Here is a 24,483-nt window from a genome sequence, read left to right on the forward strand (position 1 = left end):
AAGTCTCTGAATCCCAACCCCCACTGTATATAATACACAACAGTTTGGTGTATTTTCCTCAGCTCATACATAGTGTATAATACATTTTGCATGTGAATGTATAACAATGTTTTTTAAACAAAAATGGGATAATGTTTTCCAACTTACTTGTTTTGATTGTTTCTATGTCTGCTCACGTAAATCCAACTTGTTCTCTCTATTGGCTGTTTGTACGTATAAATATAACATAATTAATTTAGTTGGTCCTTATTAATGGTTGTTTAGGTGGTTTTTCCAGTGTGAATTGCAGAGGCCAGATATTGTTCTCCATTTGCTTGCTCAGGAAAATGGCTGTTACACAGCTCTTTGTAAACTGTGCTTTTGTGGAGAGAATAAAGACTTTTTGTTCTGAAATCCTGTGGGTGCAGAGTCTCAGCTTTGCCACTGTCATTGGCTGTGTTGTGTGGGAGAGCCATGGTTACTGTGCTCTGGAGAGTTTCTGGCTCCCTGCTGGCTCACCTTGTTCCTGGGGGAAGAACCACCTGACAACAGGGTACAGCTAGGTTTCTGGGACTGAAGGGCCAGAGAGTGAATATTTTACTATCTCTGGTCTCTGTTGCAACTACTGTACTGCCGTAGAGAGAAAGCGGCCTCGGCCACAAGGTAAATGATGGGGGTGGCTTTGTGCCAATAAAACTTTATAGATACTGAAGTTTGAATTTCGTATAATTTCATGTGTCACAAAATACTCTTCTTCTTTTGACCTTTCCCCCAACCACTGAAAAATGTAAAGATCATTCTTTGCCTCATACAAAAATAAGCAGAGGCACAAATTTGGCCCAAGGACTTTGTTCTCATATTTCTAATTTTATAACGTGCTTTCTTGAGTTCTTAATTTTGATTCAGCTCAGTTGGCTGTGTGTATCATTAAGCAGTTGTTTCTCCAATTAGAGTTTAGTGAAAGGGTGTGAATTATTTATATCCCTGTTCATGGCACGCTGTCCTCACTGGTCCCCGCAAGACCCCTTTTCTTCTGTTTTTTTTTTATTAAGTTCCCTTTTATCATCATTCCTCTCCCTCTTCATCTTCCCAATGGCTAGGTAGCATCCTAATATATTTAATATGTATTCTTTAGATTCTTTTGTTGTTGTTTTTAAAAATTGTTGTTTTGGGTATGGTTCTGGTAAGACATGTATTATTGGTTTGTGTGTAGGTATCTTTAATACGTATAAGTGGTATTTTGCAGAGCTCAATCTCATTTTTTCACTCAGCACTGTGTCTGAAAGATTATCCACATGGTCATGTGAACATCGAGTCCTTGCTTCTAACTAGTGCACAGGGCTCCGTGGGCGAGTCCAGCACCTTTCACTTCATTTTTAAAAAGAAGTTTCCTTGAGTGATGTCATGTTTTAAGCTAGTGCATATTTGGAAATATGTGCCTGTTGCCATTACAAGAGACAGGCAATATGACTGAGTATTAAAAAAAAATCACAGCCTTTTTGCTTTCAAATTGTGGATATCCATTTTTTTAAAGTTAAAATTTTTTATTTATTAAAACAATTAGTGTTTAAAAAAGTTATGGTCTAATTTACCCTTTTAGTGTTCAGTCCGATGAGTTCTGATAAACATGGACAACTGAGTAACCATTCACCACCATCAAATAGAGAACAGTACAGAAAATTTAATTGCTCTGAAATTTCCTCATTCCCCTTTCTTGTCAACCCCTCTCCTGACTCCTAGCCCCTGACAATCACTGATTACCTTTCTGTCCTATGGTGATGCCTATTCTGGAATGACGTGTAATGGAACCACACAGTACGTAGATTATTGGTATGGCTTCTTTCACTTAGCATCAGTACTTAGTGTTATAAAGTCTGAGTTTCTTTGTAGATATTTTTGTCACTGTGTGTGTTTGTGTGTGTATGTGTGTGTGTATATATATTTATTTATTTTTGCAAGCATGTTTCTCTGTATATCAATATCTTTCATTGATATCTGTCTGGAACACAGTGAGCCCCTGAGCTCCTTGGGTCTGTGTACCTACTGGCTGCTTATTACTTGACGTCATATTCCTGATGTTCCAACTGTCTCCTTTTCTAATCAGTAGCCTCCCTGAGGGCTGGGTCTCAGCCTTGCTTTTGTGTCCCGGCTTATTCATGGAAATGTCCAGTTAAACCGCCCTTTGGGGGTCCTTGAAGACCCCATAACTCTCACCAAACAATTAATATATACTTTTTCTTTTATTCTGGAAAACAAATGGGATGCATCAATTGTGACCATTGTCCAGTGTTCTGAAAGCTTCCCAGTAAGGTCTGGGTGCCTTCTTCTGGGAAGATAAATTATAATCACTGCAATAAGACAATATGATTTATCTGTAAAATTCCTGTGAAAAGATTTTTTTCCTACCACGTGGGATGTTTGTTTGCAGTTTTATTGTTTCTATAAGTAGAAATGAACTGTCATTGACCCTGCTTCCTAGCCATTATAGAGTTGTGATTGGCTCTTCCACTGCCCATCATTTTTATCCCAGGGGAGGCCATACAAGGGGGAGTCCATGCTCCCCCCTTATCTTTGATGGAATCTCTCAGGCCCACAGAGTTTGGCGGTGGGACGTGGGCAAACTCCTATGGGTCTGTCCCCTAAGAGCAAGCAGGTGAGCGGGAAAGGACAGAGGGCTGGAACGACCACCGATGGGCTCTGTCTCCAGGTGTTCTAAAGAGATTTAAGGTTGGTTTGGACCACGGAAGCTCATCAGCCCTGATCCTGGCCCAGGTCGGAGTGTCCCCACCCGCAGTACTTAGCCCAGTGTCTGGCATTGGGACCTCAATAGGTTGAATGAAAGTGTTCTTGAACCTCCCCAGGTTTTCTCAGGCTCTGGGCTGCTGTGCTCCCCTAACAGGGCGGGGCTCTGAGGAGCATTTCAGCATCTTTCCCACCTTCCCCTGCACACACACGCACACACCCTCACTCCCACGCACTCTCACTGTGATATAATGAGAAATGGATATTTAGTCTTGGCCTCGGGTTCCTGCCACAGAGCTCCTAAAATCCAAGTAATTTCCTGAGCAGTAGAGGTGAGAGGAATGTCTTTCGTCATTCATAATGAGCCCCTTTCAACTGACCAGGTGATCAGAGGGCTGGAGGTTGCATTAATCACCAATGGCCAATGATTTAATCCATTGTGCCTACATAACGAAGCCTCCATAAAACCCCTAACCCAGGCTGTTGGTGAAAGCACGGGGGTGCTGGAGAGTGCTGGTCCCCAGAGGGGTAATGGAAGCTCCGTGCCCCTCCCACCACAGCTTGCCCTCTGCATCTCTGGCTCTTCCTGTGTTGTATATTTTCTAGTAACTGGTAATCTAGCAAGTCAGCTATTTTCTTGAGTTCTATGAGCTGTTCCAGCAAAGTACTGAACCCAAGGAGGGGGCTGTGGGAACCCCCAATTTACAGCCGGTTGTTCACAGCACAGCTAACAACCTGCAACTTGCAGTTGGCATCTAAAGTGTGTGTGGGGCCTCAGTCTTCTGGGACTAAGCCTGTGGGTCTGTGCTAACTCCGGGCCGTTAGTGTCAGAACTGAGGTAAACTGTGGGTGCCCAGTCAGTGTGCACCGAGGATTGAATCGCTTAGTGTGGAAAACCCACAAATCCAGTGTCAGAAGTACTGGTGTGAGCACAGTGCAGAGGAGAGTTTTCCTTTGCTTGTCACACACACACACACACACACCCCAACACGCACACACACTGACACACACACACATACACCCTCTTATCCTTGGGATGAGCAGCCAGGGGGACATTACTGCCAGGGGTTGACACCAGTTCTCTGCCAGGCCCCGGGCCAGGTCGCGGAGTGTCTGTGTGACACCCCCCAATTTGACCCCCCTGGAAGAGTCTCCAGATGCACGGCTCTAATCACATAACCTGTGGTGTTGCCTGTGGTCAAGTCACTGGGCCTGGGAATCAGGCAGCCTAGTGTTGAGTCCTGGCCACGCCCCTCGGGCTGTGTGGCTTTGAGAACATTCCTTTGCATCTCTGAGCCTTGATTTCCTCATTCATAACATGGGGTTCACAGCAGTGCCCACCTCATAGGAGGGTTGTGTGAATTTATTGAGCTACGCCTGTAAAACACTTAGCAGAGCGCTTGGCTCTGAGTAAGAGTTCAATAAATAATACTCCTGGAAAGAGGAACAATAAGGCAGAAACCCCGGCTAATGAAGAAACCCTTTAGGCGTGCACTTGGCAGGTTGTAATGACAGGTGGGCAGGCCCGTAGTCCCTGCAGGTCTGGGACACAGGCTTGTGAAGTCAGACTGGCATTGGATTGGCCGGGCAGGGCTCAGGAGGACACCCTGGAGAGCTGTTAGCTGGAGGCCGCGGAGCTGCACCCTCCTAGCTGAGCCCTGCCCCTGGTTCCAAGCTCTCGTGTCACCTGAAACAGCACTCTTCTTGGTTTTGCAGCCAGAGCTCCAGCCTGGAGACCTGATCGAGATTTTCCGCCCTTTCTACAGACACTGGGCCGTCTACGTTGGCGATGGATATGTGATCCACCTGGCCCCACCAAGTAAGGGTGCCCAGCGCTCCACTGTGCTGGGGCTGGGAGCAGAGGGAGATGGGGGAGCTGTGGTTCACAGGGGACCCCAATATTCTTCTTTCGCCCCCAACTGACGGTTGGTTCCTGGGTGCTACAGGAAGACAGCTCGGTGTGGGGCAGTGGTTTTCAGACTCTGCACCTTGGAACACCAGGGCCATGCAGAGAGACTGAGGTGGGCTTCCAAGGGGGCAGTTCTGCTTTTCATGTATTTTGTGTATTATGACTTCGTATAAAACACATTCGATCCTGAAGTGCAAATCTCCTGGGAAGAGCACAGTTGTTTGGGCAGCAGACTTGTCTGTGAATCCATTTTCACTCTCCGGCCTTGGTTTCCTCATTTGTAAACTGACATTAAGAATCCTTAATGTGCAGGATTATTGGGAGAATTCCCCACCCGTTTTCTCAAACTTTTTACTTAAACTGAGGTATAACTGAAATACAGTAAAGGGCACAATACTGTCAGGTGTATAGTCAGTGAATTAAAAAAAATGTATCCATCCATGTGACAATGACCGGATCAAGATCTAGAACATTTCCACTCCCCGAAAAGACCCCCTCATGCCTCTTCAGTATGCTCTCTCCCTCCCTAGAGGCAACCACTCTTCTAGGTTCTCCTGCTGTAGGTTAGCTGTGCTTGTTGTAGAACTTCAGAGCAGAGGAATCACACAGCTTGTGCTCTTTTGTGTCCGGCTCTTTCCCTGGGCCTGTGAGGTCATCTGTGTTGTTCTTACTTTCCCATTGCTGCGTGTCCTCGGTTATATGGACATCGCCCAGTTTGTTATGTATTCTTCCGCTGATGGGCATCGGATGCTTCCATTAGTGGGCTGCTCTGTGTGCAGCTGCTGTGGACATTCTTGGATGTGTCTTTTGCTGACCAAGAATGGTAGCAAAATGAATGACCTCACCCTGTATTTATAGAGAAATCTAGAAGTAACCAGGGTAGATGTCACCATCCCCACCCCTGATCAACCAAACCACCAACATCTAGAACCACATAATCTGCCTTTTCTTCTGTTACGGTGCAAATGTGCCCCTGCCCTTATTTTATTTTATTTTATTTTATTTTATTTACATCATTATTGGAGTATAATTGCTTTACAATGGTGTGTTAGTTTCTGCTTTATAACAAAGTGAATCAGTTATACATATACATATGTTCCCATATCTCTTCCCTCTTGCGTCTCCCTCCCTCCCACCCTCCCTATCCCACCCCTCTAGGTGGTCACAAAATACCGAGCTGATCTCCCTGTGCTATGCGGCTGCTTCCCACTAGCTATCTACCTTACATTTGGTAGTGTATATATGTCCATGCCTCTCTCTCGCTTTGTCACAGCTTACCCTTCCCCCTCCCCATATCCTCAAGTCCATTCTCTAGTAGGTCTGTGTCTTTTTTTTTTTTTTTAACATTTTTATTGGGGTATAATTGCTTTACAATGGTGTGTTAGTTTCTGCTTTATAACAAAGTGAATCAGTTATACATATACATATGTTCCCATATCTCTTCCCTCTTGCGGGTCTGTGTCTTTATTCCTGTCTTACCCCTAGGTTCTTCATGAAATTTTTTTTTCTTAAATTCCATATATATGTGTTAGCATATGGTATTTGTCTTTCTCTTTCTGACTTACTTCATTCGGTATGACAGACTCTAGGTCTATCCACCTCATTACACATAGCTCAATTTCGTTTCTTTTTATGGCTGAGTAATATTCCATTGTATATATGTGCCCCTGCCCTTATTTTAAAAGCCAGCCTTTAGGTGTGGGCCCTGGACCCCCTTCTCTTACTTTCACAAGCACTGTACCCTCAAATTAATAATAATTCTGTATTATTCCTATTGGCCTAGAAACCACTGGAATATCTCCCACTGATAAAACAAACAAACACCCCTTTGACCTCACATCCTCTCTAGCTGACTTCCCATGGAGCAGCTCTCTTGTCTGCCACGGCCCCTGCTGGTTCCTCACTTCCCATCCTCTCTTCTGTTCCCTCCACCAGGGAGTATTTACTCCCCTCCTGGAGCAGCTCTTATCAAGGCTACACCAATACAATCAATATCCTGGTCACGGCTTACTTGGCTTCTCTGCAGCATTTAACACGAGTGGCCTTTCTCTGCTCTTCACCTGGCGCTGCCTTCCTTTCCCCCTGGGCCCTTCCTTCTTCTTTTTTTTTTTGCGGTACGCGGGCCTCTCACTGTTGTGGCCTCTCCCGTTGCGGAGCACAGGCTCCGGACGCGCAGGCTCAGTGGCCATGGCTCACGGGCCCAGCCGCTCCGCGGCATGTGGGATCCTCCCGGACCGGGGCAGGAACCCGCGTCCCCTGCATCGGCAGGCGGACTCTCAACCACTGCGCCACCAGAGAAGCCCGGGGCCGTTCCTTCTTGGCCTCACCTCCTGTGTCTAGGGGGCTCCTGCTCTCCCATACCCCTAATCCTTACTTCTCTCTCATCCGGTCCACTGGCTTCTAACACCTTCTATTTGTCGATGTCTCCCTTAACTTGATTTTAACCCTGCTTAGCGTCAGATGTGTGTAACCTCTTGACGACTTGGCATCTTCAGTTGGGTATCTAATTGGCATGTTGAACTTGACACACCCCAAATGGAGGGCTCCAGCGGACAATACCATCCGGTTGCTTAGACCAAAAGTCTAGGCATCATCCTTGATCCTTTTCACCCCACGTCTAATCCATCAGGAAATCCTGTTGGCTTTATCTCCAAAACAGACCCCCAATCTGACCACTTCTCAGCATGTCCACTGCTGTGCCCTGGGGTAAGCTACCATCCTCTCTCACCTGATGCTACTGCAGCTTCTGGTTGGTCTCTCTGCCTCTTGTCCACTTACGGTCAGTCCTTCCTTCACTGGGCAGCCAGTGTGATCATTCCAAAGTATAAATCTGATTATGTCACTCGCCTTCTTTTAATTTCGACTGGCTTTTCCATCACACGTAGAATAAGTTTCAGATCTGTGCTGTGGCTTGTGAGCCTGGCGTGGTCTGGCCTCTGCCTGCCTCTCTGACCTTCTTGAAGCTTCCTCTTCTCTCCTCCTGGGTCTCTAGACTTCAGCCACATTGGCCTCCTTGCAGCCTCAAGCACGCCACGTGCCTTTCTTCCCGAGGTCCTTTCCTTTGCTCTTCCTTCTGCTTGTGATGCTCTTTCCTGGCTCTCAGCACAGCTGCCTCCTCTTCATCGTTCAAGTCTCAATTCAAATGCCTGTTTCTGGGCGTGGCCCCCCCGCACCCCGAGTGAGAGCAGCCTCCCCTGGTCATCCTCTCCTACGTGACTTCGCTTAATCTTCTCCATAGCATTTTCAGTACCTGAAAGTGTGTTATTTTTTCTGTTTGTTCCTTGTCAGTGTCCTTTCACTAGAGTGTAAACTCGTTGAGGGCAGGTGCGCTGTCTAGTTCGTGTCTGTGTTCAGCACCTCGGACCAGCACCAGTATTGCTTGACTGCACTGAATGGGTGTAACTGCCGGACAGGAAGCAGGGGATGGCAGGACAGGGGATCTGGGTGGGTAGGTGTGACACCCTTCATTGGGTGAGTGGTGCTCCTCAAAGGGAAATATGCTTCTATCTGCATCTTCTCACTCGAGCTTCACAGGAACCCCGTGGAATAGGTGAGGCAAGGAGGACTGACCTCCTGCTACTGAGAAAACGGTGGAAATTAGAGTTGGAAGGAAGCTTAGCGAACAACCCAGTACTAATGAGGCACTCACCCTGTGCTAGGCACTGGTGGAGGCACCTTACCTAGTCAGTTTCTTTAATCCTTGCAGCTCCCCGTCCAGTACTGTAGGCACAGGTAGAACTTACTGACCCTATTCTACAAGGAATTGGGGACTTAGAGAAATTAAGCCACTTGTCCAAGGTCACATAGCAGGAAAGTCGTGGAGGTGGGACTCAAACCCTGGCTGTCTGACTCTCTATTCCCTGCCCTTACACATGCTGCTATACTGTCAAGTCTGAGGTTTCCCAAAATTTAGTCACTGATTGCTTGCCATATCCTTGTGCCCTCTCTCCAATTATTTAATTGGTATTTTCTTTAATAGACTAACTTTAAAAAGTAAAATAATTCTTTTAAAAGAAACTTTAAATTCCTATATGGATGTGTGTTTGTGAATCCACCTTAGCTGGTATTTGTGGATTCCCAGTGTTGGCTCAGCAAAGTTAAGTGACATGTCAAGACCATTCAGTGATGGAGCCAGAAGCAGATCCCAGAGCTTCTGACTGTCAGCCTGAGCACTCACTCACCAGGGTGACACCCAGGGTGTGAAGTGTAAGGAAGCCCTCACTCTTAGGTGTTGACTCTGAACTTGCATCCCTGAGAGTTGGTACCTCCTGAAATTCTGTGCTCCAGGCACCTTGCTTGCCTCGCCCCAGTACCAGCCCTGCCACCCACGCGCCTAGGGGCTGAAGGTGGATGGGTCTCAGGAGCTCCCCTGATCCAATCACCACACCGAGCCTTTCCATAAATTTGGGGCTCAAACACAGCACCATCTTTTATTTACTTCACTGAATCCTCAAGCACCTTGTGCCTTGTTAGTAGCAAGTCTGAATTCTTCTGATTTTCTAAAATCTCAGGATTATACTCAGGACAGAGGGGTTTAGTCCTCTTTGGAAAGCCTAGCAGAACAGGACCTGGCCTCTGATCAGACCCTCTTGCCGTTGCTTGTTGCTGTCACATGGTGTTACAGGGGAAGATGGGTCCTGCCCAGTGTAACAGGATGCTTCCCCTGCTGAGAAGAGCCTTGGGGGTTCCCGATCGCGGCAGGGCCACAGAGGCTCCTTGAGGGACAGTGAGCCTCCTCTGTGATGTTCCCTGGCGTCCACCTCTGTCGTGCAAGCACACCTCTTCAGCCATCACACCAAAAGCTTGCCCCTCCCCACACGGTGTAGGCTGGCTGCCTCAGGAGGTATGCCCAATCTCTGTGCTGGCATCAGCTTTCCCTTCCAACTATCCTGGTCCTTCTACTGAGCCCAAATCCCTTGCTTCAAGGCAGTTTCATTTCTGGAAATTTGTTGCCTCTTCCAGCCCCTCCCCATGGACCTCCCTGGTGTCACACCTCTGGGAGCAGCTGTGGGGTTTTGGTCCCTTTGCTCCAAGAAGGATAGGATCTACTTCTGCAAATCCATCTACCTTTTCTGCAGTTATCAGCTTTGTATGTGTCAAGGAAGTGTAGCATTTTTAGGATCACAAAAAGTTCACATTCTATTCCTCCAAGGAGGGGGGTGTGCTCAGGGCCCATATTTGCACAATCAAGAGGGTGTACGAGGCCAGCTTCTCTAGGTTAAAAATAATCACAACAAATCATGGAACTTTACTCCTCCTCATTTCAGATATGGAAACCAAGGCCTAGAGACCATAAGCACCTTATTCATAGCCACACAGCTGTGGCCCTTTCACATCTGCTCATCCCCTTGTAGATGTGGTGGATGCCAGGCTTGGGGCTGCTCTGAGCCCCTGTGGGCCGGCTCAGGACCGATCCCGCTGTTTCTCATCCTGAATCCACAGGTGAAATCGCAGGAGCTGGTATGGCCAGTGTCATGTCTGCGCTGACCGACAAGGCCATAGTGAAGAAGGATCGGCTGTGCGACGTGGCCGGGAGAGACCGGTACCAGGTCAACAATAAGCACGATGACAAGTACTCGCCGTTGCCTCCCAACAAGATTGTCCAGCAGGCAGAGGAGCTGGTGGGCCAGGAAGTTCTCTACAAGCTGACCAGCGAGAACTGCGAGCACTTTGTCAACGAGCTGCGCTACGGGATCCCCCGCAGTGACCAGGTGCGTCCTCAGTGTGTCCCCATCCCCGGGAACCAGACCATTTCCTCCGCTGACCTGGGCATCAGTGTGGGCTGGGCTGGGCTGGAGACAGGGGCACAAACAAGACAGAACAGCAGAGGCAGAAGCCTGCCCTCAAGGGTGTCACAATTGGGGTGGGGAGGAGGGTGGGGAGATGGGCACCGCGGACCAGTGTGGTCGGGGGACGATGGCCGAGGGTGTGAGCACAGCTGTCACTGTCAGCCCGGTGCCCGGCCCTCCCTGGCTGCCTGGCCCTGAGATGGACACTTCCCACAACCTCAGAGGCAGGTTTTACTATCCCGCTTTACAGATGTGGAAACTGAGGCTCACAGCGCTTGTTGATGGACATTCATTTCATCAAACAAATCTGTGCTGTCTCTTTTCCCGAGTTGTCTCCAACCGTGCTGATAAGCAGCAGAGGTGGGAGCCGAAGCCCAGGTCTGCCGTGACTTATAAAAAGCCCTGTGCTTAGCCCTGCCTTAAGCCAAGGGGCAGTCCAGGAGGCTCCAGGTGATGCAGGTGTGTTTTATTTACTTAGTTGATTTTGGCCATGGCCACTCTCTTCTTTGAATTGCTTTTTCACCCGGGTAACTAACTTCCTTCCCATTTTCTCTCACTTTCTCCTCTCCTTTTCTGGCCCTTCCCTGCGGCCCCCTCGTGTGTGTGTGTGTGTGTGTGTGTGTGTGTGTGTGTGTATGTGTGTGTGTGTGTGTGTGTGTGTGTGTGAGAACATTGTTTGGAGAAGTTCTTGGATGCCTGTTGATGAAAAAGAGTATGATTTTTTTTTTTCTTTCAGTAAAGGATGAGTTTAAGATCCATCAGGTTGTTGATTTTCAGTACTTTTTAATTTTTTGAGATCTGGTGTCTTCTTCCTTGGTCATTGTGGTGGTCAAGGACGTGGCCTGGCAGACAGATCGATTCATGTTCTCTAAACCCTGGTAAAGTACAAGTGATAATACTGATCTAGGAGGGTTACTGTGTGAATTAAATAGGAGCATCCTTATGCTAGCAGAGTGGCAACTCAGAAAGTACACTTAATACATTGTAATAGTTGAAGTAGTCGTAATGGTCCTCATCTTCATTCTTTTTCTTGGTTCACCCACTGTCTTGTCCACTGGCCTGTCTGGGCCACAGTGACTTGCTGGGGAGGCAGCCACCAACACCCCCTACAAGGATCATGCTCAGCCTTCCTCATACCGCTGATAATCAGCTGTGTTTATTTATTACACTGACCTGCATGTTGGTTAATTCATCCTATGCTCTGTGATGATACAGTGGGTATCTTCCAATGGGTGTTCTCTTATTTCTTTTCTTCAATCACTCATGTTATTATTATTCAATAAATATGTACGTAAATATATAAAAATGTATATAAGTACATGTATGTGTGATACATATATTTACATATACATATATGTACACACATACAATAAATATAAGTGTGCGTGTGTGTGTGTATATATGAATGTGAGAGATGATTAATACAAAAATTGACTAGTAGCAAGTACACACCTAGCTAGGGAAGGATAGGGCAATACTGCCAGTGTTTGGTGAAGAGTCCCAGAATCTCTGGGTCACAGTCTAGTTTCAATTTCCCTGACAGTTTATAAGAGGCTCCTTCTGGGAAAGTCAGTGGGCGGGTCCATGAGAGGAACCTCATGACTCAGATTACAAATGTGAGGCAACCAGAAGGAATCTGGGGGATGATGGCACTCAGCATATCTATCTAGGGGGGATAATGGCCTTCAAAACATTTGTTTTGAGTCACATTTGATGCATACTGTCATCCTGGTATCTCTCATCACTAGCATCCTTTAGAGATGCCCTTCAGTTCTCTCCTGTATTAATGCTTTTATCCTCTGCAACTCACATCTTTCTCTTTCTTGGATTACTCTCTTGTTTTGGTGGAATACCACCTCTAATAGATTCTGAGAAAGGATGCCTTTTAAAAAGATTGTTTATGCCTGAAAACGTCTTCATTTTATCCTCGTATTTGATTGATAGTTTGGCTGGGTATGGAATTCTAGGCTGAAAAGAATTTTTTAAAAAATGTGATGGTATTTCTCCATTGTCATCTAGTTTATGCTATTGTTTACGAGAAGTCTGAATCGGTTCTGATTTTCGATCCTTTGTATGTGACCAATTTTATCTTTCTGGAAGCTTATAGAATCTTCTCTTTATCTTCAGTGTTCTGAGATTTCACTATGATAAACCTTGTGTGGATCTGTTTTCATGAATTGTGCTGGGCACTTGATGACACTTTTCAATGTGGAAACCCTGTTCCTTCAATTCTGGGAAATTTTCCATTTTCTCTTCTCTCATTCGGGAACACTGATTATTCAGAGGTTGTACCCCTAGACTGCTCCTCTGATTTTCTTTTCTTCTCTCCCCTGTTTTCCAGTTATTTATCTTTTCCAATGAGAAAACTAACACTTATTGGTAGATCTGGGTACAGTAGAAGTTTTTTAAAAAGTAGCAGTGATGATATCAGCATAAAAAAGAGAAACATATGCTAAATAAATCTGATTTCATGGGTGATCCTGCATAACAATTGAGGTGGTGATTACACCTGGCTTCTACTTCAGGTAAATGTCCACCCTCCTATGCAGCAATAAACTCCAAATAGAGATTACTGTACAAATTTGGGAAGTATAAGATACCAAATTCAGGGTGCTATTTTAAGAAGATTTGGTAGATTTATAAAATATCTCCAAATCATCTCATTTTTAGTTATCCTTTAGTGATTATTAATAGACTAAAGAAGAGAGTCACAATTTAATATAAGTAGACCATTTCTTCACAAAATTGTTACATAATTTAGTAAAATACATATGTCAGTACGCACAAATAATATTTTGAGCATTTAAATACAATTCCAAATCTTGAGATACTGAAAGAACCAAGAAATATTTTTTATCATTTTCTCTTTCTACAAGCACCTTCTTGAAAAATGAAACAATACAAACTGGACACATCCCATTCTCTTCCTGAGGCTTTAGCCCAATGCGCTAGCCAGCCACCTGAAAGAGGCAAAACCGTGACAACACAACAATGATAAAACAGCATCAACAATTCTACCGGACCCCCTCACAGAACATGAAACCAGAACATACTACAAAACAAGAAGAGGTGCCATTTATACTGTTTCCAAAGATTTCCTCTTTCATTTCTTGGCCTAGATGAGGGTTTCTCAGCCTCAGCACTGTTGACATTTTGGGTCATTAACAATGAAGGTAAGTCTTCGTTGTTAGGACTTGCCCTGTGTATTGCAGGATATTTAGTAGCATCCATGGCCTCTACCAACTAGATGCCAGTAGCACCCTCCACCCCCAGGTGTAAGAACCAAAATGTCTGTAGATATTGCCAAATTTCCCCCAGAGGGCAAGCCTGTACCCCCTTGGGAAGTACTGGCCGAGGTGAGTAATGATCATAATACACGGTGTGGCCAAATTAAAATGTAGCTTCTGCACTTCTCCCATCTCACTAGAGAGGGTGGATTTAGTGGACGCTGGACAATGTCCAGCAGTGCTTTTGTTTTGTAAGAGCCATCAAAGCAGCAGCTCTCTTTTTCACTTAACTCATGAGGATAATTTTCTGTGTGAAAAGGATCTTATCAGTCATTATGTTTATTTGTGTTCAGCTCTTTGAAGCAGACGAGATTTTCCTTCAACGGACTATATGTAACTCATCTAAGTTTCCATTTAGAAAGGGAAACAATGGATTTAAACCAAAATGTTGTTTGTGCTTTCCATGCCTAAGAGTATTCTAATCAAGATGGTCCTATTTTCCACCTACCTATTTAAAAATACTCAGGCTTCAAAAAATGTATACTTAGTAAGCTTTTGTACTGAATAGTACTCTAGCAAAAAGCAACTAGGAGCTACACTCATGCTGAAGTCTACCTGTGTCAGATAAAATTTTTTTTTTTTTTTTTTTGCGATACGCGGGCCTCTCACTGTTGTGGCCTCTCCCGTTGCGGAGCACAGGCTCCGGACGCGCAGGCTCAGCGGCCATGGATCACGGGCCCAGCCGCTCCGCGGTATGTGGGATCTTCCCGGACCGGGGCACGAACCCGTGTCCCCTGCATCGGCAGGCGGACTCTCAACCACTGCGCCACCAGGGAAGCCCAGATAAAATTTTAAGATAAATAGAAATTGAAGATGTGGCCAATGGTATTGTGTAATTACATAAACCTGGATAAATTACAGGGTATTATATAACAACTACTGTAAATATTAAAGCCAACTTTCTGTACACATATTTTATAACCATTGTTATTTTATAACCTCTCATAGTCTGAATTCAATTGCTTTCTGAATAATATTACTCTTCTTATATCCACTTAGAACATTGCTGAAAGTGAAGAAAAGCACATTAGAATTGCCTTTTTCCCAGAAACAATTCCGGGGCTTAACTCATAGTAGATGTGTAGCATAAGCAGCTAATTGTCCGCAGTCTGATAGGATTACTGTTTGCCCACTTTCAAGAAAAGATAATGAGGGGCAACTTTTCTCTCTCATAATGTTCTGATTGAAGACCTCTGGTGCACACCGTGTAGCCCATTTTCATGATCAGAACTGTTGTAATTTCAGCACAGTGGCTGGGCTGGACCCAGCAGCCTTCCAACAAGAAAATCATCGATGGCATCTGCAGGTAGCTCTGTCTCTCCTGGGAAGGCCATTCTTTCCGTAAAATCTGCACTCTCAGGGCTAACTAAATACTACTTTCTTGTATTTAATGACACAATTTGACTCTGTACAAAGCATGAGCACAAACAATGAGGCTATTGTTGTTTTCCTTGACAAAGTACCTTTTGTATGAACCGGCTCCATCAGCGTTTCTCCTCACACTGTGAGGTTCTGTAAAGAACTGGGGGCTTATTGTTCCTACTCCATTATCTGCAAACCATTTCTCCCACCTTGACACATAGCTTAGCAAGGAAAACACTGGATCCAAGTGGTTTTATGCAGGCTCCCTAGCAAGAACCCAGCAGGACCACGGTTGCCACAAAGCCAAGCCTAATTACCTTTAATTTAACAGGAAGGTCTAAAGACTGAGCGGCAGTCAAACCTTAGGTCAGTAGCTTCATGCAAACTTTTGTTGACATGTGTTCCGGGTACCTTGTGATGTTAGTTACACTGGTGTATTTCCTGGCATTTCACACAGCTATGCTGGACACGTTTATGGCTCAGATAAGCCTGGGCAGTGGCAACATATATTCTTTTTAAGCATTGAAGTTTTTCAAAGTCTTCTCTATGGTGGGCATGTGGGAATTTTTCGGCCACAACATACACAACCTAGGCAAGCTCTGTGCTTAGGGTACCAAGGGCAGAGTTGGCGGTGTCATGTAAGGATGTGGGTTTGGGGTACCAAGTCCACATTTTCATCCTTTTTATTACTGGGAGTTTTAGTACACTGTCTCATTGGACTTCTTGGCGTAAAATCATTATAATCTTTTCCTTTGCAGTTCTTGGTGCTGCTTAAATGCTTGGCTTGGTTTTAGGGTGAGATTTCTTGATCCATGTTCATGATACCGTTAGTGGGAAAAAGTACAGTTTTCATGATTTCAGGCATTGTGCCTTCACTGCATTTAGTGTTCTCTGGGTCCTAGTGGAATTATGCCTAAAACAAATGCCTTATTTTACTTTTAGTTGGATTTTGGAAAGAGTGAAATTTGATACATGTTCAATTTTTGCCCTGAAACTTACTCTTACTTTTGCAATGTTTTTTTTTTCTAGTACAAACAATACAAGTCAGATATCTTAATAATTTAAAGTATAACATTACTACTCTTTATAGTTGAGTCATTTAAGAACATGCAAAGAGCACCTCTGCACCTGGCAGGACCGGGTGCTGGGAATACAGCGAAGATGACAGCAAGTGAGGGTTTTGCTCTGCCGGAGGTCACGGTTTATTGAGGATTCAATAGCAATGACTCTTCAACTTCACACTTACTTCAAGAGCTCCCTGTTGGCCAGCCAGGATTTCAACCATCTGGCTTCATCTCCCTGTCCTTTTCACAGCCACCCTCTGGGGATGTGTGCTTTAAGTACTCACAGGGTGAAGTGAGTTTCCCGCTTCAGACCTGTGTATGTCATTGGCCAGCTGGCCCCACCCACCACTCCTTCCCCATCCTGCCCTCTTCTCCCCATTTCCCTGCCAATGTTAGTTGACTTCTGAGTTTGTCAAGAAGACCAAGGGGCATGGGAGGCTCCCTGAGCTGGATGTTCTTGTTGAATGTACAGCATGTACTCAGATTCCTGACACAGAATCTGATCCACCCTCCTCTCTCTTCCAGGTCAGAGATGCCATCATGGTAGCTGGCATCGCAGGAGTGGGCCTGGCAGCCATAGGCCTCATTGGAATCATGTTCTCAAGAAACAAGAAACAAAAGCAATGACTTGAAGGCACTCTCTTGTCAGCAGTGAATTTATACACTAAGGGGGCCTTCTTTGCTAGAGGGTTTGAGGTTTGGTTTGTGGATTTATTCTGTTTTACAATAAGGCTTATTTTCACAGAATAAAATAAAGCCCAATGAAGGAGGATTTTATTGGGGGAAGTGCAGCAAGAACTGCCTGGCGTGGTCTGTTGAGGGTGCAGCTACGCTCTGTTCCTGATGATGCCATGTTGTTCTCTGCCTCTTTGGTGATTTTCTCTCACTTTCTATTTGTGGGCTGCATTCTTCACGTGCAGGAAACAAAGTCCAACTCCGGTTATCTCAAGTAATGGGGGCTTCTAGTGGTGAGGATACAGGTGGGCAGCAAGGGAGACAGACAAACCTGACTGATATTCAAGAACAGGAACCACTGCACACCCAGGACCTTTGGCCTGGAGCTAGACCCAGGCTGGCTTCCAGGACTCAGTAGCTGGAATCTATGTCCGTGGGGTTCAAACCTCAGCCATAAGGAAAGACTATATGCTCTTGCCAATCTTGTTAAAATCTCCTTTATCTCCCTCTGATCTCCACAGCTTTTCTCAGCCTTATCGCTTCTACCCCGCAGCACTCCTACGTCCTCTCCACTTGGGCTGTCACGACACCCCTCCCCCCCACCGCCAAGTCTCTGATCCCACACCCGCTCCTGCGGCTTCTCTCCCCACATCTGCTCAGTTTCATCCCTCCCTGTGGCCTGCGAGGTGCTCCGAACGCAAGCTCCTGAGAGAGAATCTGATTGGCTCAGCTCACCACACTTAGCCTACAGATTGATTGGCTGCCATTGGGTCAGGTGGCCCCACTAGGCCAATCAGCTCTGCCCAGTGGGGCCAGGTCACGTGGTACAAAGTTGCCTCAGGGCTTTCGGGGTGGGGGTGTGGCTCATCCCATGCCTGATGTAGGTGCAGCTGAGCCCTCGCGGGAGGGTCTGGGGGCGAGGGGACAGACCCTTCATGGTTGGTCCCTTGAGGTCTCCTGGTGTTGCTCGCTGGGCTTGGCAGGTGTTCAAAGTGACCATTTTCCTGAAAGGGGCTTTTGTGGGTTTCTCAGAAGTACCCTGCTGGGGCCGACTGTCCTTCCCTCCACAGGGCAAGTCTTCTCCTCTGTCTGCTTGCGAATGTTTCCTTCGTCAGCCCTGGTTGTCTGGGGACCATCAGTCTTTTGGAATCCTGGACAGGACTTACAAATGGCTCCTGGCCAGCTCCCTCCTGCTTGGCCCACATCTGGTCCAGGATAAGCTTGTGCCCATTCATGTCCCAGCGTTGATGTAAGAGTAGTGTCTCCCAGTGTAGTTTTCTTCCTTTTTGTTTCAGTTCTGTTGATGTCACATGTCGTGCCAGTTCTCAAGCTCCCCAAACCCAAGGGACACAGGCCCAAATTAAAGGGTGGGTTTCTTTCTTTCTTTTTTTTTTTTTTGCGGTACGCGGGCCTCTCACTGTTGTGGCCTCTCCCGTTGCGGAGCACAGGCTCCGGACACGCAGGCTCAGCGGCCATGGCTCATGGGCCCAGCCGCTCCGCTGCATGTGGGATCTTCCCAGACCGGGACACGAACCGGTGTCCCCTGCATCGGCAGGCGGACTCTCAACCACTGCGCCCCCAGGGAAGCCCAAGGGTGGGTTTCTTGAAGCCCCCTCTGTCGCATGACATAAGGTGATGCAGAGGCGTGGAGCATAAACCTCCAAACTAATTGTCGATAAAAAGGAATGAAGTAGAATAAACACAAGAAAGCAAAACTAAAACACCCAGTTCAATTACAAAATAAACATTACATACAGAAAGTGGGGTGTGTAGAAATGACCAGAGAAGACGGAATAACTAATTCCAAATATATTGGTAATGACCATTAGTATATATGGACTAAATTTGCCAAGTATAAGACAAATATTATGCTGGATTAGACAACTAATCCAGGGAATACTGTCTACAGCAGATCCAATTGAAATATAAGGACACAAAGACTGAAGTTAAAAAGATGGACATTGTGCATGATAACTCATCTGATGTCTTTAAAACATTGTTATCAAGGAGAAAAATTGGCGGTGTGTATAAACTGTCCTAGACTGAAAGACATGTTGGAGACAAAACAACTAAGTGTGAAAAACAACTATAAACACAATTTGGGATAATAGGGAAAATTTGAATATGGACTGGGTGTTTAAGAATATTAAGAAATTATGAATTTTATTAAGTGTGAAAATGGTATGAGATTTATGTAAAACACATGACCTTATTAAAAAATAGATGCAGATATAGCAAATATGACAAAACAATAAGTTTTTAATCTATGTATTGTGTATATGGGTAACCACTGTAGTAGTCTTTCTAGTACTTTTTGTATATTAAAATTTTTACCTAGTAAGCATCTGAAAAGTATCTGAAATTTGAACTTGAAAATTTAAATAAACTGAAACTTTTGAAATTATTTCAAAAGTTTATTATTATTTTGAATTAATTCAAAATAAATTATATAATAATTTTTTTAAATTAAAAGAAGATATGCTAGGCAAATACTAACTAAAAACTGGTTAATTAGTTAATACTAATTAACTAAAAGCTGGTATATCTATAATCATATCAGACAATATAGGCTTTAAACCAAAAATGATTACTGGACAGAAAAAAGATAAAAGGTGTGGCATAATAAGAAATACATTTGGTCTTTATCCTTGGTTCTTGGCCAGAGCTCCTAAAACCCTTGGAATTTCCTAAGGGATAGGCATGTCTTTTCCTGTTCCTAAGGAGCCCCTTTTGATCAACCCGAGTTTGTCCTAATGAGGAGACTTAGGGTGGGGACACTAAGATAGCCTTAAGATGGGGCTGGTCATCAGAAAGACCAAGTGATTAGAGGGTTGGAACTTTCAGGCTACTGATCTCTAAGAAGGGGAGGTGAGGGGTGGTCAAGCTGAAGAGTAAGCTCTGTAAAAACTCTTGATCAAGGAGACTTGATGAGCTTCCTGCTGGTGAACCTATGGAGGTATCAGGAGAGTGGCTGCCTGAAGAGGGCATGGAAGGTCCTTGCCCACACACCTTGCCCTATGCATCTCTTCCATTTGGTTGTTCCTGAGTTCTGTACATTATAATAAACCGGTAAACATAATTAAAGTGCCTCTTCCTGAGTTCTGTGAGCTGTTCTAGCAAATTATTGAACCTTAGGAAGGGTTGTGGGAACTGCTGATTTTTAGCCCATTGACAGAAGTACAGGTGGCCCGGGTCTTGCGAATGGTGAAAGGTGTCTAAAGGTGAAGGAGGGCAGGCTTAGGGGACTGAGCACTTGAGCTCTGAGGCCTGTGCCAGCTCCCAGGGGTTAGTGTCAAAACTGAACTGAATTGTTGAACACCCAGTTGGTATCTGGGAAATCAGAGAATTAGTTGCCGGTGTTGAAAAAGGCTCCAAAAAAGTTTCTGAAAAAAATTTCAACTCAGTAGGAAGGTATAATACTTCTAAAATTGTTTGCACCTAATAAAAGTCCTAAAATAGATACTGAAAATTTTGGCCTATTGCAAGGAGAAAATGACAAATTCCCCATGATAGTGGGAGATCTAAATAACACCTCTCTCTGGAACTGATAAATCGAGGAGACACAAAAGATACAGCAATTTTGAAAAACCAACGAGCTGATTTAATGAACACATGTAGTACAATTGTTGAATATAGATTTTTTTTTTTTTTTTTTGCGGTACGCGGGCCTCTCACTGTTGCGGCCTCTCCCGTTGCGGAGCACAGGCTCCGGACGTGCAGGCTCAGCAACCATGGCTCATGGGCCCGGCCGCTCTGCGGCATGTGGGATCTTCCCGGACCGGGGCACGAACCCGTGTCCCCTGCATCGGCAGGCGGACTCTCAACCACTGCGCCACCAGGGAAGCCCGAATATAGATTCTTTTTGACCACACACAAAGGAATGCTCATGAAAACTGACCACGTCCTTGGCCTTGATGCAAGTCGCAACAAATTTCAAGGGGCTGGTAACATAGAGATCATCTTTTCTAACCATAATGAAATTAAGTTAGAAATCAATAAGAAAGTGATAGCTAGAAAAACTCTATCCTTTTAGAAATTTTAGAACACATTGTTAGATCAATTATGTGTCAAAGAAGAAAACATGATGGAAACTAGAAAATATTTAGAACTGGATGATAACAAAAATACTAGAGATCAGTACTTGGGTCATTCCGGTCAAGGGATACCTAGAAAGAAAAGTGTAGCATGAGTTCTTACATTAAGAAAGAAAAAGGCACAAATTAATGAGTTAATCATCCAGTTGAAGAAGATAGATAGAAGTCATACAGCTGGCCAATAGGGACATGAAAAGATGCTCAACAGGAATAATCATCAGGGAAATGCAAATCAAACCTACAATGAGACACCAGCTCATGGCTATTATCAAAAAGACGAGAAATGACCAGTGTTGGTGAGGATGTGGAGAAAAGACAAGCCCTGTCGACTGTTGCTGGCAATGTAAAGTGGTGCAGCCACTATGGAAAACAGCATGAAATTTCCTCAAAAAATTAAAAATAGAATTACCATACGATCCAGCAACCCCCCCTTCTGGATGTTTATCCAAAGAAAAGGAAAACATAACTTGAAAAGATATGTGCACCCCCATGTTTGTCACAGCATTATTTACAACAGCCAAGATATGGAAACAAGCCAAGTGTCCATCAATGGGTAAATGGATAAGGAAATTGTGGTATACATGTAGAACGGAATATTATTCAGTCATAAGAAAGAATGCAATCTTGCCATTTGCGACAACACGAATGGACCTTAAAGGCATTAGGCTAAGCGAAATAAGTCAGACAGAGAAATACAAATACTGTATGATCTTACTTATATATGGAATCTTTCAAAAAAAAAATCATGCTTATAGATACGGAGAACAGTTTGGTGGTTGCCAGAGCTGGGGGTTGGGGGTGGGTGAAATGGGTGGAGGGAGTCAAAAAGTACGAGCTTCCAGTTATAAGATAAATAAGTCATGGGGATGTAATGTACCACATGGTGACTATAGTTAATAATACCATATTGCATATTTGAAAGTTTCTAGGAGAATAGATCTTAGAAGTGCTCATCACAAGAAAAAAATGTTTTGTAACTATGTATGATGACAGATGTTAACTAGACTTGTCGTGGTGATCGTTTTGCAATATATGCAAATATCAAATCACTATGTTGTGCTCCTGAAACTAAGATAACGTCGTATGTCAATTATACCAAAAAAAAAAAAAAAAGAGAGAGAGAAAAGAAAAAAAAATAGGAAGAAAGTAAAAAGATATGAACCAAAAGAAATGAATCAAAATAAGCATATAAAAGAGAATACACAAGTTAATGTTTTAGGAATAAAAAGGGGGATATAACTACAGATACTAAGGAGATCAAAAAACAAGAAATCAATAAATAACTTCATGACAATAAATTGGAAAATTTGGATGGAATTAATACATTCTAAGGAAAACATGTTATCAAAATTGAACCACGAATAAGTAAAAAAGTCTAAGTAGTCCTATTACCATTAAAGGGATTAAATCAGTACTTAAAATTTGTCCCACAAAGAAATGGCATTCCTGGATGGTTTTACAGAGGAGTTTTCCCAAATATTCAAGCAATACGTGAATGAGATCTCTCTGGAGAAAATATCGAAGGACTTTGCATGGCTAGGAAACCGCAATATCATAAATATGTCAGTTTCTTTCCAAATTCATCTCTAGATTCAGTGCAATTCCAAACCAAATTCCAACAGGGTCTTTCCTGAAATTTGCAACCAGATTCTAAAATGGACCTGGAAAAAGTAAAGAGGCAAGGTTAGCTTTTTCATTACTAAGAAGAAACACCAGGCAGGGAGACTTGCACTATGAAATATCAATTTATTATAAATTATTATTGTGATCAAAATAGTGCGTTTTTGGTGCAGGGATAGTTAGGCTGACTAATGGAATGGAGTAGAACCTCTAAAACAGACCCCACAAATATACGAAACCTTAATTTACAACAAAGGTGACACTGCAGATCAGTGGGGAAGGATGAACTATTTAGGGTTGGCAAACAGTTTTTGTGAAGAGCCAGGGAGTAAATATTGGTAGGCCTCAGAGCGATGCAACTATTCAACTCTGCTGTTGTAGCAGGAAAGCCGCCATAGTCAATTCACGTCTATGTACTGTAATACGTGGGTGTGTATCTAATAAAACTGTATTTGTAAAAGAATAAAAACATAACTTTATCTATGTACACTGAGATTTAAATTTCATGTACTTTTCATGGGTCATGAAATATTAACTTCTGATTTTTTTCAACCATCTAAAAATGCAAAACCCAGTCTTAGCTACTGGGCTGTATGAAAACAGGGAAAGGGCTGGATCTGACCTGTGGGCCATAGTTTGCTGATCCTCAACCAATAAACGGTACTCAAAAAACTGCGTAATCATATGGACTTTGCGCTGTACAGAAAAAGTCAGTTTGGGGAGGATTTCAGACTTAAATGTGAAAGGAAATATATAAGTTGCAACTCTCCAGACAAACAGAACCAATAGGATATAGATAGATAGATGGATAGATAGATGCAAGAGGAGATTTATTAAAGGAGATGGTACACATGGTTATGGAGGCTGAGAAATCCCACCATCTGCTATCTGCAAACACAGAACAGAAAGCTCGTGATGTAATTCAGTCCAAGTCCGAAGGCCGGAGAACCAAGGGAGCCAATGGTCTAAGTCCCAGTGAAGGCCTGACCACATGGAGGGTAGGGCGCTGGCGTTAAGTCCTGGAGTTTAAAGGTCAGAGAACCAGGAACTCTGATATCTGAGAGCAGGAAACGATGGACCTCTCAGCTCAAGGAGAGAGATTGTCCTTCCTCCACCTTCTTTGTTCTATTCAGTCCTTCAGCGGATGGGATGATGCTCTGTCAACCTAAATAAAACTAGGAGGCCATATTCCGGCAGAAAGCAGTTATTTGGGATCAAAGAACTGCAATGCAGGGCACACAGGTTTGGATAGCGACCTAAACAGTGTCCTACCAGGGAGTTAAAGTCATGGGTTTTTAAAGGCAAAGAAGGAAGGTTTGCATTGCAAAGAATTTTAATTGGAGCTGGGTGCAGAAGCTAGTCTTGGCTGAACAGGATTGCTAAGGCTATCACTAGAGCGAGGTAACAACCCGTTGCTATGACAAGTTGCAAGTGTTTTTGCAGAGTCCTTGGAATATTTGTGGTTTCACGCAGTTCAAAAGTTCAGGTTCTGGGCTTCCCTGGTGGCGCAGTGGTTGAGAGTCCGCCTGCCGATGCAGGGGACACCGGTTCGCGCCCCGGTCCGGGAAGATCCCACATGCCGCGGAGCAACGAAGCCCGTGCGCCACAACTACTGAGTCTGCTCTCTAGAGCCCACGGGCAACAGCTACTGAGCCCGTGTGCCACAACTACTGAAGCCCACGTGCCTAGAGCCCGTGCTCTGCAACAAGAGAGGCCACCGCAATAAGCCCGCGCACCGCAATGAAGAGCAGCCCCTGTTCACCGCAACTAGAGAAAGCCTGCGGGCAGCAATGAAACGGAGCCAAAAATAAATAAATAAATCTATTAAAAAAAAATAAATAAGGAAAAGACAACCCAACAGAAAGGTGGACAAATGTATTAACAGGCTTTCCACAGAGGAGAGAATACAAATGTCCAATAAACACATGACAAAATGGGGCACTTCCTAAGTACTTATAGAAA

At 44.4% G+C, this 24,483-nt stretch overlaps 1 protein-coding gene across 2 annotated transcripts in view; it reads left to right on the forward strand.

The window, feature by feature from the left end:
* LOC111183835 (phospholipase A and acyltransferase 3) overlaps positions 1–19,886 on the forward strand; it is a 30,491-nt gene extending 10,605 nt beyond the window's left edge. For both annotated transcript variants that reach the window (XM_022591692.3, XM_022591694.2), the window contains 3 exons: positions 4,438–4,540; positions 10,073–10,341; positions 16,658–19,886. In XM_022591692.3, the coding sequence (XP_022447400.1) occupies positions 4,438–4,540; positions 10,073–10,341; positions 16,658–16,759 (474 nt within the window). In that variant the 3' untranslated portion in view covers positions 16,760–19,886. The remainder of the gene's footprint in view (positions 1–4,437; positions 4,541–10,072; positions 10,342–16,657) is intronic.
* The last annotated feature ends 4,597 nt before the right edge of the window (positions 19,887–24,483 follow it).

The sequence above is a fragment of the Delphinapterus leucas genome, chromosome 7 (assembly GCF_059928025.1).
Source record: "Delphinapterus leucas isolate spDelLeu-1000000601 "Yukka" chromosome 7, BTC_Dleu_Yukka2, whole genome shotgun sequence".
Classification (NCBI taxonomy): Eukaryota; Metazoa; Chordata; class Mammalia; order Artiodactyla; family Monodontidae; genus Delphinapterus; species Delphinapterus leucas.